Source organism: Phyllostomus hastatus, unplaced genomic scaffold, assembly GCF_019186645.2.
Source record: "Phyllostomus hastatus isolate PE091 unplaced genomic scaffold, TTU_PhHast_1.1 phas_contig_148, whole genome shotgun sequence".
Lineage (NCBI taxonomy): Eukaryota > Metazoa > Chordata > Mammalia > Chiroptera > Phyllostomidae > Phyllostomus > Phyllostomus hastatus.
The window spans coordinates 3,327,544-3,341,397 of NW_025333607.1; the positions used below are offsets into that span (position 1 = coordinate 3,327,544).

General features: G+C 45.4%; 1 protein-coding gene across 4 annotated transcripts in view; it reads left to right on the forward strand.

Moving 5' to 3' along the window:
• The window catches only part of B3GALNT2 (beta-1,3-N-acetylgalactosaminyltransferase 2), a 55,821-nt gene that overhangs the window by 30,642 nt on the left and 11,325 nt on the right, over positions 1-13,854 (forward strand). For 3 of the 4 annotated variants that reach the window (XM_045859826.1, XM_045859836.1, XM_045859845.1), the window contains exons 5-7: positions 1,249-1,344; positions 10,856-10,966; positions 13,602-13,680. In XM_045859826.1, the coding sequence (XP_045715782.1) occupies positions 1,249-1,344; positions 10,856-10,966; positions 13,602-13,680 (286 nt within the window). The remainder of the gene's footprint in view (positions 1-1,248; positions 1,345-10,855; positions 10,967-13,601; positions 13,681-13,854) is intronic. The other variant, XM_045859855.1, reaches the window with a different exon arrangement.

Below are 13,854 nucleotides of genomic sequence, written 5' to 3' on the forward strand. Positions count from 1 at the left end.
GTTTTTATATTATTGCTAATGTCGATCGTTACTAACAGATGCAATGTTAGTCACCAATAACTATACAAATCAATTTCAGATTAAATTTCTTTTTTGCTATTTGTCCTATTTCTCCTTCCTCTAAAGAATCTGTATGGTTTGCAAATGTGCTTAATGATGTAAATATAAGAGAGAAAACGTCCTCATGGTGATTCCAGCCATTATGATTACAGTGAGAAGAAATTTATTAAGCTGTTCAAGTATAGCAGTTTATATAGTACTGTGGTTAAAAGTTTCACTGATACTGAAATTCATATGGGAAACTGAAATAATAATACTCTGAATTTCACTGATATGCTTATCTAAAAATTAGGATTTATCTTGAATGTTTTTCATCCACTGAACTGTCTTAATACATGCAGTGTCTTTTTTAACTATTCATAGTGTTCGAGTTATCAGTCCAGTCATTTGGTTCAGACATACAATATGTTGATTGTGTTGATTTAACTTACAGTAGCCATATTTTTAGCCAAGGAGAAATGGGCTAAAGGTCCTCAAAGGAGGCCTAATTGAAAGTGGATGCTAATGTGTTCACAGGAAGCCACAGTGCAAAAAGTATTTCCAGCACATTGCCAAGAACTGCTGTTAATGGAAAAAATACACATAGTGCACTTGACACCCCCTTGATTCTGAACTTCCACGCGGACTGGTTAGCTGTAACGGGGACCCCCTGTGGCAGATGGGTGTGTAGGAGTAGGCATGAGGAGAGGGAAGTGATCACGCCTAAAACAAACCGGAAGGGGCCTAAGAAAACAGCAGACTCGGGGATCAGTGCTCTTTTATATTCCCTTTTTGTTTTTGTTCTTGTTCTTGTTTTCCTTTTAAGGTTCATTTTGAAGGAGATTCCTGACTGTCTTTGTTCCATGTAGATCTGTTATTTCAGTTCATTCTTAACCCTTTAGGGTTAAACCTAGTAAGTTGGCTTAATTTAACAATAGCTCACACTTCCCCTAATGCTCCACATTTCAAGATTTTTTTAAGATTGTTTGGATTATTTGTTGTGTTTTAGAATTTCTTGACAGTTTTGGTTATATGAAATATCTGTATTTAAACCATAGTTACACTAGAAAACCCAAATGACACCTGAACCATGGTAGACCAGTGTTAGTAACCATGGTGGGGGCCACTGAGACTGAAGATACTTGAAGACTTGTTGAATCTGCGGTGTCCAGCGTGAACTGTTTCTTCTTGTCTCCCCCCCACTTGTAGGAGGCCCTCTTCATCTCTCGCTTTAGTCCCCCGAGCTGCGGCGTGCAGGTGAACAGGCTGTGGTACAAGCCCGTGGAGCAGTTCATCCTACCAGAGGTACGGGGTGGCGTGGAGACTGGAGTACCCAGCAGTCCTTTGTGCGCCTGGGGCTGTGCTCAGAGGCTGGAGTTTGATCTTCTGTTGTTCAGGGCAGCTCTCCAGGGTGGCAGCTCCCCAGTAGGCAGATGAGGCCACCTACTGGGATGGACTAAAAGGTCTCACTCTGCATTCATACCTCCAGGGAGCTTATCATCCCTCCAGGTTTCCGAAGCACTCTGCAAAGCATTGCCTGTTACCGTGGTTTAGTGAGTAGAATAGAGGGCTGTGTGGCTGTGTTAGTGACAAAGGATAGTAATAGGTATGGATCATTCACAGAAAGACCAGACACTGAGACCACATGAGTAAATGCAATAGTTGACTCATCTAAAGACTCGGGTAGCCCTTGCTGGGTAGCTCCATTAGTTAGAGCTACACCGGAAGTTGCCGGTTTGATTCCTGGTCAGGGCATATACAGGAGTCAGCTAATGAATGCCTAAATAAGTAGAACAACAGATCGATGTTCCTCTCTCTCCCCCTTCCTTTCTCTCTCAAAATCAATAAATAAAATTTTAAGAAAAGAATCAGGGCTGGGGCAGTGCAGACAAGATAATGGCAAAGCACTGGGCCACATTTCCCAGAGAAGTGAAACTCCTCCAAGTTGTAGGTGTCTAAAAACGTAACCTGCCTCTGGTCCCTCCAGTCCCAGCCTGAAGTGGTGTGTGCTGGGGGCCGCCTCGCCTGCAGTGCCCCATCAGCCCCGCAGGCAGGCCGCAGTGCGGTCGCAGAGTGCTGCACTGCCAGGCACGCACGCAGTGTTCGTCCGTCGGCCTCAGCCTCGGGCTGCCTCAGTCCGGTCCAAGTGCATTCCCGAACTCGGTGCTTTGGAGACACAGTGGGGGCCGGTTTCCCCAGAAACCCCTGCGAGTCATGTTAGGTCAGCTAGAGCTCATCCTGCGACTTCAATACAGTTCCGATGGGGAAGCTAGACAGGTGACCGGCCATGCTGGCCAAGCAGGAGCTGTTCTCCTACCACAGTCTTACGGGGCTGTTCACCTTTATGTGACAACAGACTCACACATTCTGTGACACGCCGGGGGTCTCTGGAGTCGAGTACAAGCAGCTGAAACTACACAGGCTAATTCTGTCAGAGACTTCTCCTCTATTCCACCTACATAGAAACTTCTGCTTAAACATGTTTTGAGTGGAAGCCAAACTAAAACACACTTTCTCGGTGTTATTAAAAAAGACCGCAGAGAACATTCTCATACCTCTCTTTTGTACACATAGCTGATAATTATAGGATGAATTGTTGGTTCAAGTTTATACACATTTTGAAGGCCTGTCATTTCTTTCCGGAGGGCATGCCATTTGTGTGAGTTTGGATGTGTCAGCATCATGTGAGAATGCCTGTTCTCCTGTGTCCTTTGTAAATTGCACATATGAAATGAACCTTTTTCCTTGTTAAGGGAGGTGTGGACCATTAAAAGCATCTCTTTCTTATAATTAAGAGTAGCGGTCAACTAAGTGTATTGACCAAGTGCTGGACATCAGGTTCAAAGGAATCAGTTCTGTGGCGTGTTTATTCATTTGCGCAGAAAGTACGTATGGAGCACTTGGTGTGTGCCGAGCACTGGGCTGTGTGAGGAGACAGTGTGAAGATCCTGCCCCGAAAGCAGCTGGCGGGGGGAGGGCTAACTCGGACATTCCACTTAGCTTGCTGTGTGCCAGGCACCGTCGGGAGCGGTTCCTACATTACTACTTGGGAAGCTTCTTTAGGATTGAAGCAAGTCGTCTGTACGAGTCCTTTCCCTCTACTCAGAATGAGCAGGGACAGAACCTACGGCAGCTCAGATTTTGCATAGCTCCCACAGGCTCATTGCGTTGTTCCCAGCAGACCAGGAGCACTGGCGTGGTGTTAGGTGCTGTACAGAACGGCCCGCAGCCGGATGTGGGGTTGAGTCTCCCAACAGTCTCACTTAGAGGATTGGTGTGAGTAGGAAAGGGAAAATGATGCTCTGGGAGTAAGTCCGTGAGGGCACAGTGGAGTGTGGGCGCCTGTGGGTGCAGTTGGATCCCTGCTCCACTGCTCGGCATCTCTGCGACCTGTGCACACCACTTAACTCACCGTGTCTGCCGCCTCTGTAGACAGAGGAGCTGCCCGGCCCAGGTCAGAGGGCTGTTCTAGGGACTGAGCGATTGGATGCATGTAGGACACGCAGAACGTGTCGCCCCGTGGTAAGCATTCAGGACACGTGTGTGTGCTGTCCTTATTTCTGCTGCGCTCATCCGGACTGGGGCATCCTGGTCATCAGGAGCAGTGTTTTCCAGCTGGGGCACGTGCCCCCGGGGGGACATTTATCAGTGTCTGGAGACACGCCCAGTTGTTACAGCTGCATGAGGAACGGTGCTGGCATGTGGAGGGTGTGGGCCGGGCCGCTGCCAAACACCCCACAGTGTGCAGGACGGCCCCCATGCGTGGATGGTGCTGAGCTTGGGAAACTGTCTCGGAGGGAGGAGTCACAATAGGGACAAAGAGGAAGAGAATAAGCTTTAACACTTTAGGTTAATCACAGCTTTACAGAGTCTCTTCCATTCTTCTAGAAAAAGAATTACAGATTTTGGTAGAAAAACCGTTACTTTCCCTTATAGTGTTCTTGTTGTTAGGAAGTACATGCTGATGATCTAAACGTGACGTGTCTCGGTGTCTGCATTTTACTTAAGGGACTGCACAGCAGAAAATGTGTGTGTGTGTGTGTGTGTGTGTGTGTGTGTAGACGGAGGTAAAGCAGACGTGAACACATGGTAACAGTCGGTGAATCCAGGCGAGCTTGACTGCCTTGTGATCCTTATTTTGCTTTATGCTTTCAGCTAAATCAACTTTCCATTTTTGATTACTTCTGAGTATTATTTTTTCTTTTAAACACTTGCAGCTATTTAACAGTGGCTATACTGGGGTTGGGGGGCAGGATTGTGGATGATTTTCATTTTCTTCTTTTTGTGTATCCATTTCTAAGTGTTCCATAAGAAACATATCTTCCTTTTATTCAAAAGAGAAGTAAACATTTAAAAATTAAGAAATATTCTTTTACACACAGTCCTATTTTTGTTGAAACCACGTTTAATTTACATTTCCGCTGCATCAAGGCTAATGAGGCTCCTTAGCACAGCACACTGGCAGAGCAGAGTGTGTGCCTGCCCGTCATGGGCAGAGAGTGACAGGAGGAAGCAGATCTTTACTGCATTTGAGAGGGAGCAAGAGGCTGTGTTCCTTAGGCCCTCCGCACTTGCTGTCAACTGGAATCACGTGCCAGCAGTGTAGCCTGTCAAGTAAGCAAATCTCTTGTAATGTTCTCATCATGCGATTCACTGAAGCCTAAATCTCAGTGGGGGGGCCACGGATTTAAATGGAGACTGCTGTGTGTGTCTCTTAAAATATTTATTTCTCTAATTTCCTGTCTTCCTCCATAGTGCGGTTGAAACCTGGAACTAATTTCAATAAAAAGACTATTTTCATTCACCTGACTCACTAGAGACAGTATTGTTAGTATTGTGGGTACTTACACATTTTTTTTAACCAAAGTCAGAATTTTTTAGGTGTAGTCATTTCTCCAGTCCACCAGAAATGTTAATAGTTACAGACACAAAGCTACTGTGTGTTCAAGCTATTCTGTTGGGTCAGATAACAAATAAGAAATAGGACACAAACGCCCTGTGAAAGAGGTCGCAGATAGTTTGCTTACCACAGCCGTGATGCGTGAGATAATTCACGAAGTCTCACATTTCCAACCTGTACCAAGCTGTTCTTCCTGACTTTGGTCTTACACTCTTAGCAGGGACGCACCGTAAACAAGTTGTTTCGCATCTGTAGAGACTCCTAGCATTACGGTGCCTTCGCATCAGAGAGTAGACAGTGGGCCTGGGAGCACAGGAACGCAGTGGTGACTGTGATGTGGAGCAGGAACGGGCATGGGGAGAGGAGGAGAGGGAGCTGCTCCCTTCCTGGGAACAACACAACTGCGTGGGCGTGTGAGTCCAGAGAGTAAACCAGGGTCGTGTGCGGGCCGGTGAGTGCGGGCGATGACGGTGCAGGCAGCCCGCTGGTGCGTCCTGACCCCGTGCAGCAGGGGCCCCCGGGAAAAGCAGGTCACACACCAACTTTCAGTGGAGTGGACAGGGCAGAGATTTCCCTGTTTGACACCACATTTTCCAGATTTGTAGTCCCAAGGCAAAGCATTTGTATTTGGTCGTTAGAGCTTTACTCTTGGTCTGGTTCATTTGAAATAGCAGTCACTGAAGTTCCCAGTGACCTCTGTCCTTCCCCTGGTCGGTCCGTTTTCTCTTGGCTTCTGCAATGTTCATCCTCTCGGTTCCGCCACATCCGGCTCAGTCCTTCTTTCCGATGTACTTCGTTATCTCCGCTTTTGCTTTCCTCTTAAATATTAATCATTAGGGTTTGATACACAGCCTTCTCTCTTACTCATTCTTTTTAGGTAGTTGCATCCATTACCACCTGTTTACAAACAGGGCTGTTAAATTTACAGCCCAGATTTCTCTCACGAACGCCCCACACTCATCAGCTGCCCCCTGAACTTCTCTACCTGAGCGTCCCGTGGGCATCCTGGTGGTGGTGTCGTTCTCGTCTCCTGGGTTTTCAGTCGTGGAAAACGGACCTCCATTTCCTTGAGCACCCAAACCAGAGTCATGGGGGTTATCCTCAGCTCTCATGTCAGAGCAGTCACCAGATTCTATCAGTTCTTTCTCTTGAACGTATTTGGTAACAGTCCTTCCAAACTGTGACTAGTGAAGTTTTAGAAGAAAGTGAAGTATACCAAGGGCAAGAAGTTGTGGTTGCTCGGGGGAGAGACATGGTGAACCCAAAGCGGCCAGGGGCCGAGGGCTTAGCTCTCAAGTCCTGAGCCTGGCCTTCCAGTTAGTTCACTCAGAGATGATCAGGCTCTCACTGAACGATGTTATATGAATTCCCAGATCAGCGTATAAACCGGAATGGCAGTTCATCTGTCCTTAATGGGTGTTAGCTTATCAGAGCAGCAGTTTTCGACCCGTGTGCCACAAGAATGTTTAAAACATGCAATACCTGACGATTTTTGTCAGATCAGCAAAAAAATACATTTTTTTGGTGAGCCACAGAATTTTAGTGACTAGTTAATGTGTGCCATGAACTGAAAAGGGGAGAAAATAATTGTATTAGAGTGGTCTGAAAGTTCATGGCCCCTGTCCAGGGACATCCTTGTCGCTACGTCAGGCACCTGGAAACTGGGTTTGAACCATGCTCGTTTGGGCATCGGGTTTGCTACAAACGTGGGAGGAGGGTGTTTTAGCTCATTTGGACAGGGAGGTAGTGACCCGAATGCTCTGCATCTTCCAGTTACCGGGTCTTTCTCCCCTTGCTCGTAGCCACAGTGCCAACATTTCTTGTAGTGACCAGTTACGATGCATTGCTTAAGGTACTCGTCTTATTAATTAGGCTTCAGTCTTAGAGGTCTTCCTAGTTATTAGGAACATTTTCGTTACGGATGTAATTAGTTCAACTCAGAAGGCAGCCTTTTCTTTTCCTTTTTTATTGAGCCGTAATGGACATAAAACTGTTTCAGGTGCACGATAGTGATTCCGGGTTCCCTCTGGTGGTGGGAAGGCTGGGTGCTGCCGAGCGGAGAGGCGGCGCTGTATCGCTCCTCCCCAGCCCTGTGAGGCAGTGGTGTCGTTTTTCAGTTTTAAAGGTTGGGAAAGGATGAGACAAGGCGTGTCCGCAGGATCTGCCCTGAGGAGCCCTAGGACTCCATCGGGTGCATCAGGTGTGTCCCAGACAATGACCGTTAAGACATGTTAGCTGCTTACAAAGTGACAGGCTGCCTGAGGGACACGGACTCTTTCAGTGTTTTTATCTGTTTCAGAAAAGAAGTTTTATTGCTTAAAAAAAGCTTGCAAACCACTGGTCTTGCTTATTGGACAAATTCAATTTTGTGTTATGTTCTCACAATGCTTGCTAAATAAGACATTACTGTAAAGTATTTACCTCTTAATTTTACTACATGATGTTTTTAGACCATTAAAACTATATCTTTTATCTCATGCCCTACACCAGAATTAATCATTGATTTTGAATTCAACATTAAGTACACATTTTTCTTAGAGAAACATCAATTTCTGCTATTAACTTATTTACACATTTATTTTGTGTGCTGCTTATAAGTCAGGCCACTCTGGGTGCTGGGGATGCAGTAGTTGGTAAGCTGGCAAGGTCCCCGCTGTCCAGTGGGACGGTTAGTCTGACAATAGACAGGTAAACAGGAAACAGAGTGCGAAGTGGAATCTAGAACATCATGTAGGACTTCTGGTCAAGATGGACGCATAGGTAGATACATTTCACCTCCTCAGCAACCATAGGATGAATTACAACTTGATCTCAAAGCCACACCTGGAATCATCAGAAAATCGAGCTGCTTGGAAGTCTGACATCCAGTGATTTAAAGAAGCCACACTCCTCCAGATGGGTAGGAGGGGCGGAGTCATGGAGAGAAATGCAGAGAGACGCAGTGTGGCACAGAGAGGCAGTGGCGGAACAGACAGTCCCATGTTCACACGTGGTGGATAAAAATTAGGAGGGATACTTTGAGAGCAAGCAATCCTAGCCTCAGGCCAGACCCCACAGCCCAGGGTTCCAGTACTGGGAAGATAAATCCCCATAACTTCTAGCTGTAAAAACCAGTGCGGGATGGGGTGGCAGAAGAAACTTGCTAAATTTTCAGGAGATTCAACTTAAGGGCCTGCAGGGACTTTAAAGGTACTCAAACCCACCCACTCTGGGACTCACCACCAGGGCAACATCTGGAAGGGCGACCTGGAAGTCGCATCCAGGAAGTGGGTGAAGTGACTGGAAATGGGGCAAGTGCCAGGCAAACCTTCAGGAGCCAGGCGGCAGCACTGTCCCCCCTCTGAGCCCTCCCCCCACACAGAACCACAAAGCCGTGAATTGGGTTGCCCCGCCCTGGCGATTACCTAAGGCTCCGCCCCACACCATTTACAGCTGCCTTTTCTACAATAGGCCATACTACTAAGACAGTGAGTCAAAGCAGCTCTACCTAAAACACAGAAACAAACACAAGGAGGCTGCCAAATTGAGGAGACAAATAAACATGGCCTAAATGAAAGAACAGAACAAAACCCCGGAGAAAGAACTAAACAAAATGGAGGTGACCAACCTATCCGATGCAGAGTTCAAATCACTGGTGATCAGGATGCTCAAAGCACTTACTGAGTACAACGACAACATAAAGGAAGAAATGAAGGCTACACTAAGTGAAATAAAGAAACATCTATAGGGAACCATCAGTGGAGGGGAGGAAGCTGGAATTCAAATCAACGATTTGGAACTAAAGGAAGAAATAAGCATTCAACCAGAACAGCAAGAAGAAAAAAGAATTAAAAAAAAACACCCACAAGGATAGTTTAAGGGGGCCTCTGGGACATCTCCAAACGTACCAACATCCAAATCATAGGGATGCCAGAAGGAGAAGAGAAAGAGCAAGAAATTGAACTTATGTGAAAAAAGAATGAAAGAGAGCTTTCCTAATTTGGCAAAGGAAATAGACATGCAACTCCAGGAAGCACAGAGTATCCCAAACAAGTTGAACCCAAAGAGGACCCCACCAAGACACATCGTAATTAAAATGTCAAAGGCTAAAGATAAAAAGAGAATCTGAAAAGCAGAGAATTACCTACAAAGGAGTTCCCATAAAACTGTCAACTGATGTGGTTTGTCAGGCACCTATATACCGAAAGAAACTTTGCAGGCAAGAATGGGTTGACAAGATGTATTCAAAGTAATGAAAAGCAAGGACCTACAACCTTAATTACTCTATGCAGCAAAGCTATCAGTTAGAATGGAAGGGCAGATAAAGTGCTTCCCAGACAAGGTAAAGCTAAAGGAGTTCATCATCACCAGGCCATTATTATATGGAGTGTTAAAAGGGGGTTTGTTTAAGAAAAAGATCAAACTATGGACATTAAAATGGCAACAAATTCACAACTATCAACAACTGAATCTAAAAAAAAGAAACTAAGCAAATAAGCAGAACAAGAACAGAATCACAGAAATGGAGGTCACATGGAGGGTTGTCGGCAGGGAGGGGGAAGGGGAAGAATTGGGGGAAAGTTACAGGGATTAAGAAGCATACATGGTAGGTACAAAATAGACAGGGTGATGTTAAGAATAGTGTAGGAAATGGAGAAGCCAAAGAACTTATATGTATGACCCATGGATATGAACTAAGGGGGGTTGTTGCTGGTGGGAGGGGGTTGCAGTGTGGAGGGGAATAAAAGGGAGAAAAAATGGGACAACTGTAATAGCATAATCGATAAAATCTATTCTAACAAAAAGAAAGGTTGGTGTGCCGGAGAGAGACTGGGCACTGGCTGCCCCCGTTGCCTCTGTGGGGGAATCTTCCCTCAGGACAGGTGTGAGTTCACCTGAGCAGAGCTGAAGAGCCGGCGGGGCACGGGGGGGGGGGGGGGGCACATCCTACAGATGGAAACCACAGGGAAATCAGAAGACAGAATTGAAATGTATATCAAACCTTGCGGGAGGGGACCATAACTTCCTAAACTCAGAATTTAATAGTAACAATCACAAAGGAAAAGCTTGTCAGATTGAACAAGATAAAACTATGGAACTTTGAATTTCAAAACAAACTAAATGGCACATAGTTCTGAAGAATATTTTTAGCATATAAAATATATACAGGATTGTCTATTAAAAGCTCACACAGATTAATGAGGAAAATATAAAATTCAGTAGCTAAATGGCAAAGAAGCATGACAAAGCAGTGCCCAGAAAAGACTGTGTCATTCACATACATCACTGGAACTCCAAAGGAACACAATTAAATGGGGAATTGCTTTTTTAATGTAACAGGTCAGCATAAACTACTTTTCTTTTACTAATACTTCATACCGGGAAGATTACAATGCAACTGGCATTTTCATAAATTGCTAATGACCCTTTGAATTAATGTAATTTGCTTTTGAAAAGCAGTTTGACACTGTGTACCAAAAATCATATAAAAGACTACATCTGTTTCTTATCCCAGTAATTTCACTTCTGGAAATTTATTTTAAACAAGTTATTGGGAGGAAATAAACCTTAACACCAATACATGGCTCACATGATTTTAGTAGACCCTTGGAAGCGCCCGGCGTCTGACGGTGGGGCACTGTTTGAATCGCAGACCGAAAAGAAGGGTTGTGGCCACTCCAGTAGCTTGAGGAAGTGCCTTGACTTAGGGGAAAATAAGCAGTGCTTGCAGAGTTGTCTGTATGCGCTTTTTAATTGTTCTTTAGATGCATATTTGGAAAACTAGACTCAAGGGTATATACCAGAATGTTTAACATGGTACATTAGTTGTGGGATAAAAATTTTAACCCGTGTGTCTTCAGAAAAAATGTGTTCCCTTTACTCAAAACCAAAATGACAGCAATAATGAAATGACTCACTTTGCATCTTTCAAAAAAGAGCTTCGAAGGCACCATCGTGTGGGAGAGCCAGGACCCCCAGGGCCTCGCGTCGAGGAACCTCCACACAGTGACCGTAAATGACGGAGGGGGCGTTCTCAGGGTCCTCACAGTAAGTCACTCTCGTTTGTTTTAAGGTGGTGTGGCATGCTTCAGCATTTCCCGTACAGAAGTGTTTTTCAGTTTGTTTTCACACAGCCCAGACAGTATGGAGTGATCTTGTGTGTTTCAGGATACATAGTGACAAACACGTCATCACCATAGTAAAGATTAAACCCCAAATGTTCTGTGACTTTGTAACTCGACTCTTTGTAAATACAGGGCGGGCAAAAATAGGTGTTTTACAGTTGTGAGTACATGCAATACAGAATTTATTCTTGTGTTATTTATTAATTATTGTATTACTTTCCATATGAACAACTGTAAACCTACTTTCCCTGCCTGTATAGTTTTGCCTTAAGATCACAGCATTTGAAGAAGAGTGACATTTTATTTCTCTATAGTATTTAACATCAAGAACACTTGCTTGCCTAATAAAACCCAGAATGTCCGCTGTCTCCCCTGGATGCAGGATGCTGGTTACAGTGCTGCCGAGGGCGGTCTGTGTCGGGCGGGCGGGGCGGAGCCGCTACCCTGGCTGGATGCCTGTGCCGGTGGCCAGAGCTACTCCATGCCCGGGACACATTTTTTTTTAAATACTATCGATGAAAGTATTGGAAATAAGATTGAGTTTTCCCTTTCATTTATATTGCTGGAATCTCTGTCTCATATTTTTCATTTACTCAAATTTGCTTCAAATTTAAAACAGCTTGACAGGTAAATTTCTGAGAGTAAACGAATGTAGAATGATAAAGAACATGTATAACAGTATTGATGACTGAGCAAGAAAGTGTAATTTGGATTATAATATCTGTGCTTTAATAAAAACTCCTTAGACAGCAGGGGTGGGGGGAAGGAGGCAGAGACAAGCGTAAAAGGAAGAACCCCAGTTGGGTGGCGTTTGTGGTGCAGACAGTCTTCTGTGCCCCCCGATACTCTGCTGTGATGATTAGAAAAGCACTTGCACTTCAGTTCGAAGATCAGTACATTTTCGTTAAATATTAACCTTCTTCATGTGGATTAATTCCCGACTCTGAAGTGCACATACCATACGGCCTGTTGCTGCCCATTCAGAAAACACGCACCGCACACGGCTTGTGAGCCAGGCGCCGCCGCGGCGGGGTGGGGGCCTTGCGGGCCCCCAGCGGAGCTGCGCCCCCTGCGGAAGAAGGACGTTCCACAGTGGCCACAAATCCTGAGTCATCGCAGCCCTAGCCTGGTGGGCCATGGTCAGGGTTCCATCCGGTATTATGAAAAGTCCTTTGTTTCAGATGAAATGTTTCATGGAGTTTAATGACCTTTTCTTTCTTATTTTCAAGTCAAGTATCTATCATATCTTGCCTCCTTTTCTATTTATGAAACTTAAAAATGTCCAAAATGTGCCAGGATGCTGTCGTAGTGAGTTGTTTACACAAAAGGAAATCAGATTACATCTGAGTCGAGAACTAGGTTCAGGTGTAAAGACTCAAGTGATCCACCTTGGGGGTGAGTGTGGTTGTGGAGCTGCAGACAGCTCAGTGTAGCTAAACAGAGCCAGGGAACTTGGTAGCCAGCTCCACCCGTGTGCCGGCGCAGACTTCCCTCATAAACACACAGAGCTGTGAGTTCTCCTCCTCTCGTCTTGCTCCCTTGGCAGCAAGTGATAATATCAAAAAATTTTAAAAACCAAAACAAAAGCCAAGTTGTGACTTTTTAGATAGAAATTAATAAACAGAAAATACTATCAAGTTCTAAATAAGCCAAAACAATGTAGTGTATACAATAAACAAAGAAAGAGCATACAGCCTTTTATGGAAGTGCATAGCTAGAATCTATAGCATTCGCTTGCTCTTTCATCCACATTCAGCTACAAACCGTGTTTTAAATTAAATGACAAGTTACGACAGTCACGTCAGGACACTGTCTCTCTAATAGCTGTAGAACGCTGCATTGTCCAGTACAGCGCCACTGAAAGATCCTCTCCTCCAGAGAGGAGGAGCCGGGCAGTAGCCCCCGAAAGGTGAGTGTGCGGAACAGGTGTTGTGAGCGCGCTGCGGCAGCTGGAGGCCCCTCGGTCCCTGTGGGGAGTGTGCTGTGGCTGCGCCGTATGCAGCGGCATCACCGCACTCTGAGCAAGGGCATCGCGTGAATCCCTCCTAGTGACAGAGCCTCCACGCTGAGTGGCAGCCGGACCGCGGCGGCTGTCGGTGTCGGAGTCTGCACGCCTCACCAGCGTCAGCGGCCGTGCAGAGAGGCCCTTTCCTCTGCACAACGACCTGGCTTCAGACTGTGCCCAGATGTGTTCAGACGTGTGGGAGTGTTCAATCTCCAAGAAATGAAAAATGATCATCTTTTTTGAGTGATGAGGTTACAGTGCAAAATAAAATTGGATTTTGTACTGTTATGGTAGCAAGCTCAAGAATACCTGATTGTGTGAGTTGGGCTTCTGACCGCTGTGTGGACCCCTGCACACCACTGATGTGCAGTTTGCAGTTAGGTGACAGAACCGGGTGGCGCAGGCCCCGTGTGCTCGCAGCGTGGGCAGACTTCGCTGCTGTGCATCCACGTTATGAATTCTGCCTGTCACTTTTAAGTGTAAGAAGTGTGTATGTGTGTGAGAGAGAGAGAGAGATGAAAACACCCAGCACTTGCAATCTTGTCTCTTTCAGGCTGCAGAGGGTGCATTGCCTCACGGATTCATGGAAGGTGTGGAGGGAGTTGCAGGTGGTTTTATTTATACTATTCAAGGTAAGTTGGCTGGTTGAAAGTTGAAAAGCGTGCTGATCTCAAGTACCTAGTCTTACTTTATACTTGGGCATAAAAGGTGATCTATTTTTTTATTAAAAAATAGCTTTATTGGTGTATCATTCACAACCACACAATTTATCCTCAAAGTGTTAATTCAGGGTGGTTAGCGTGCTG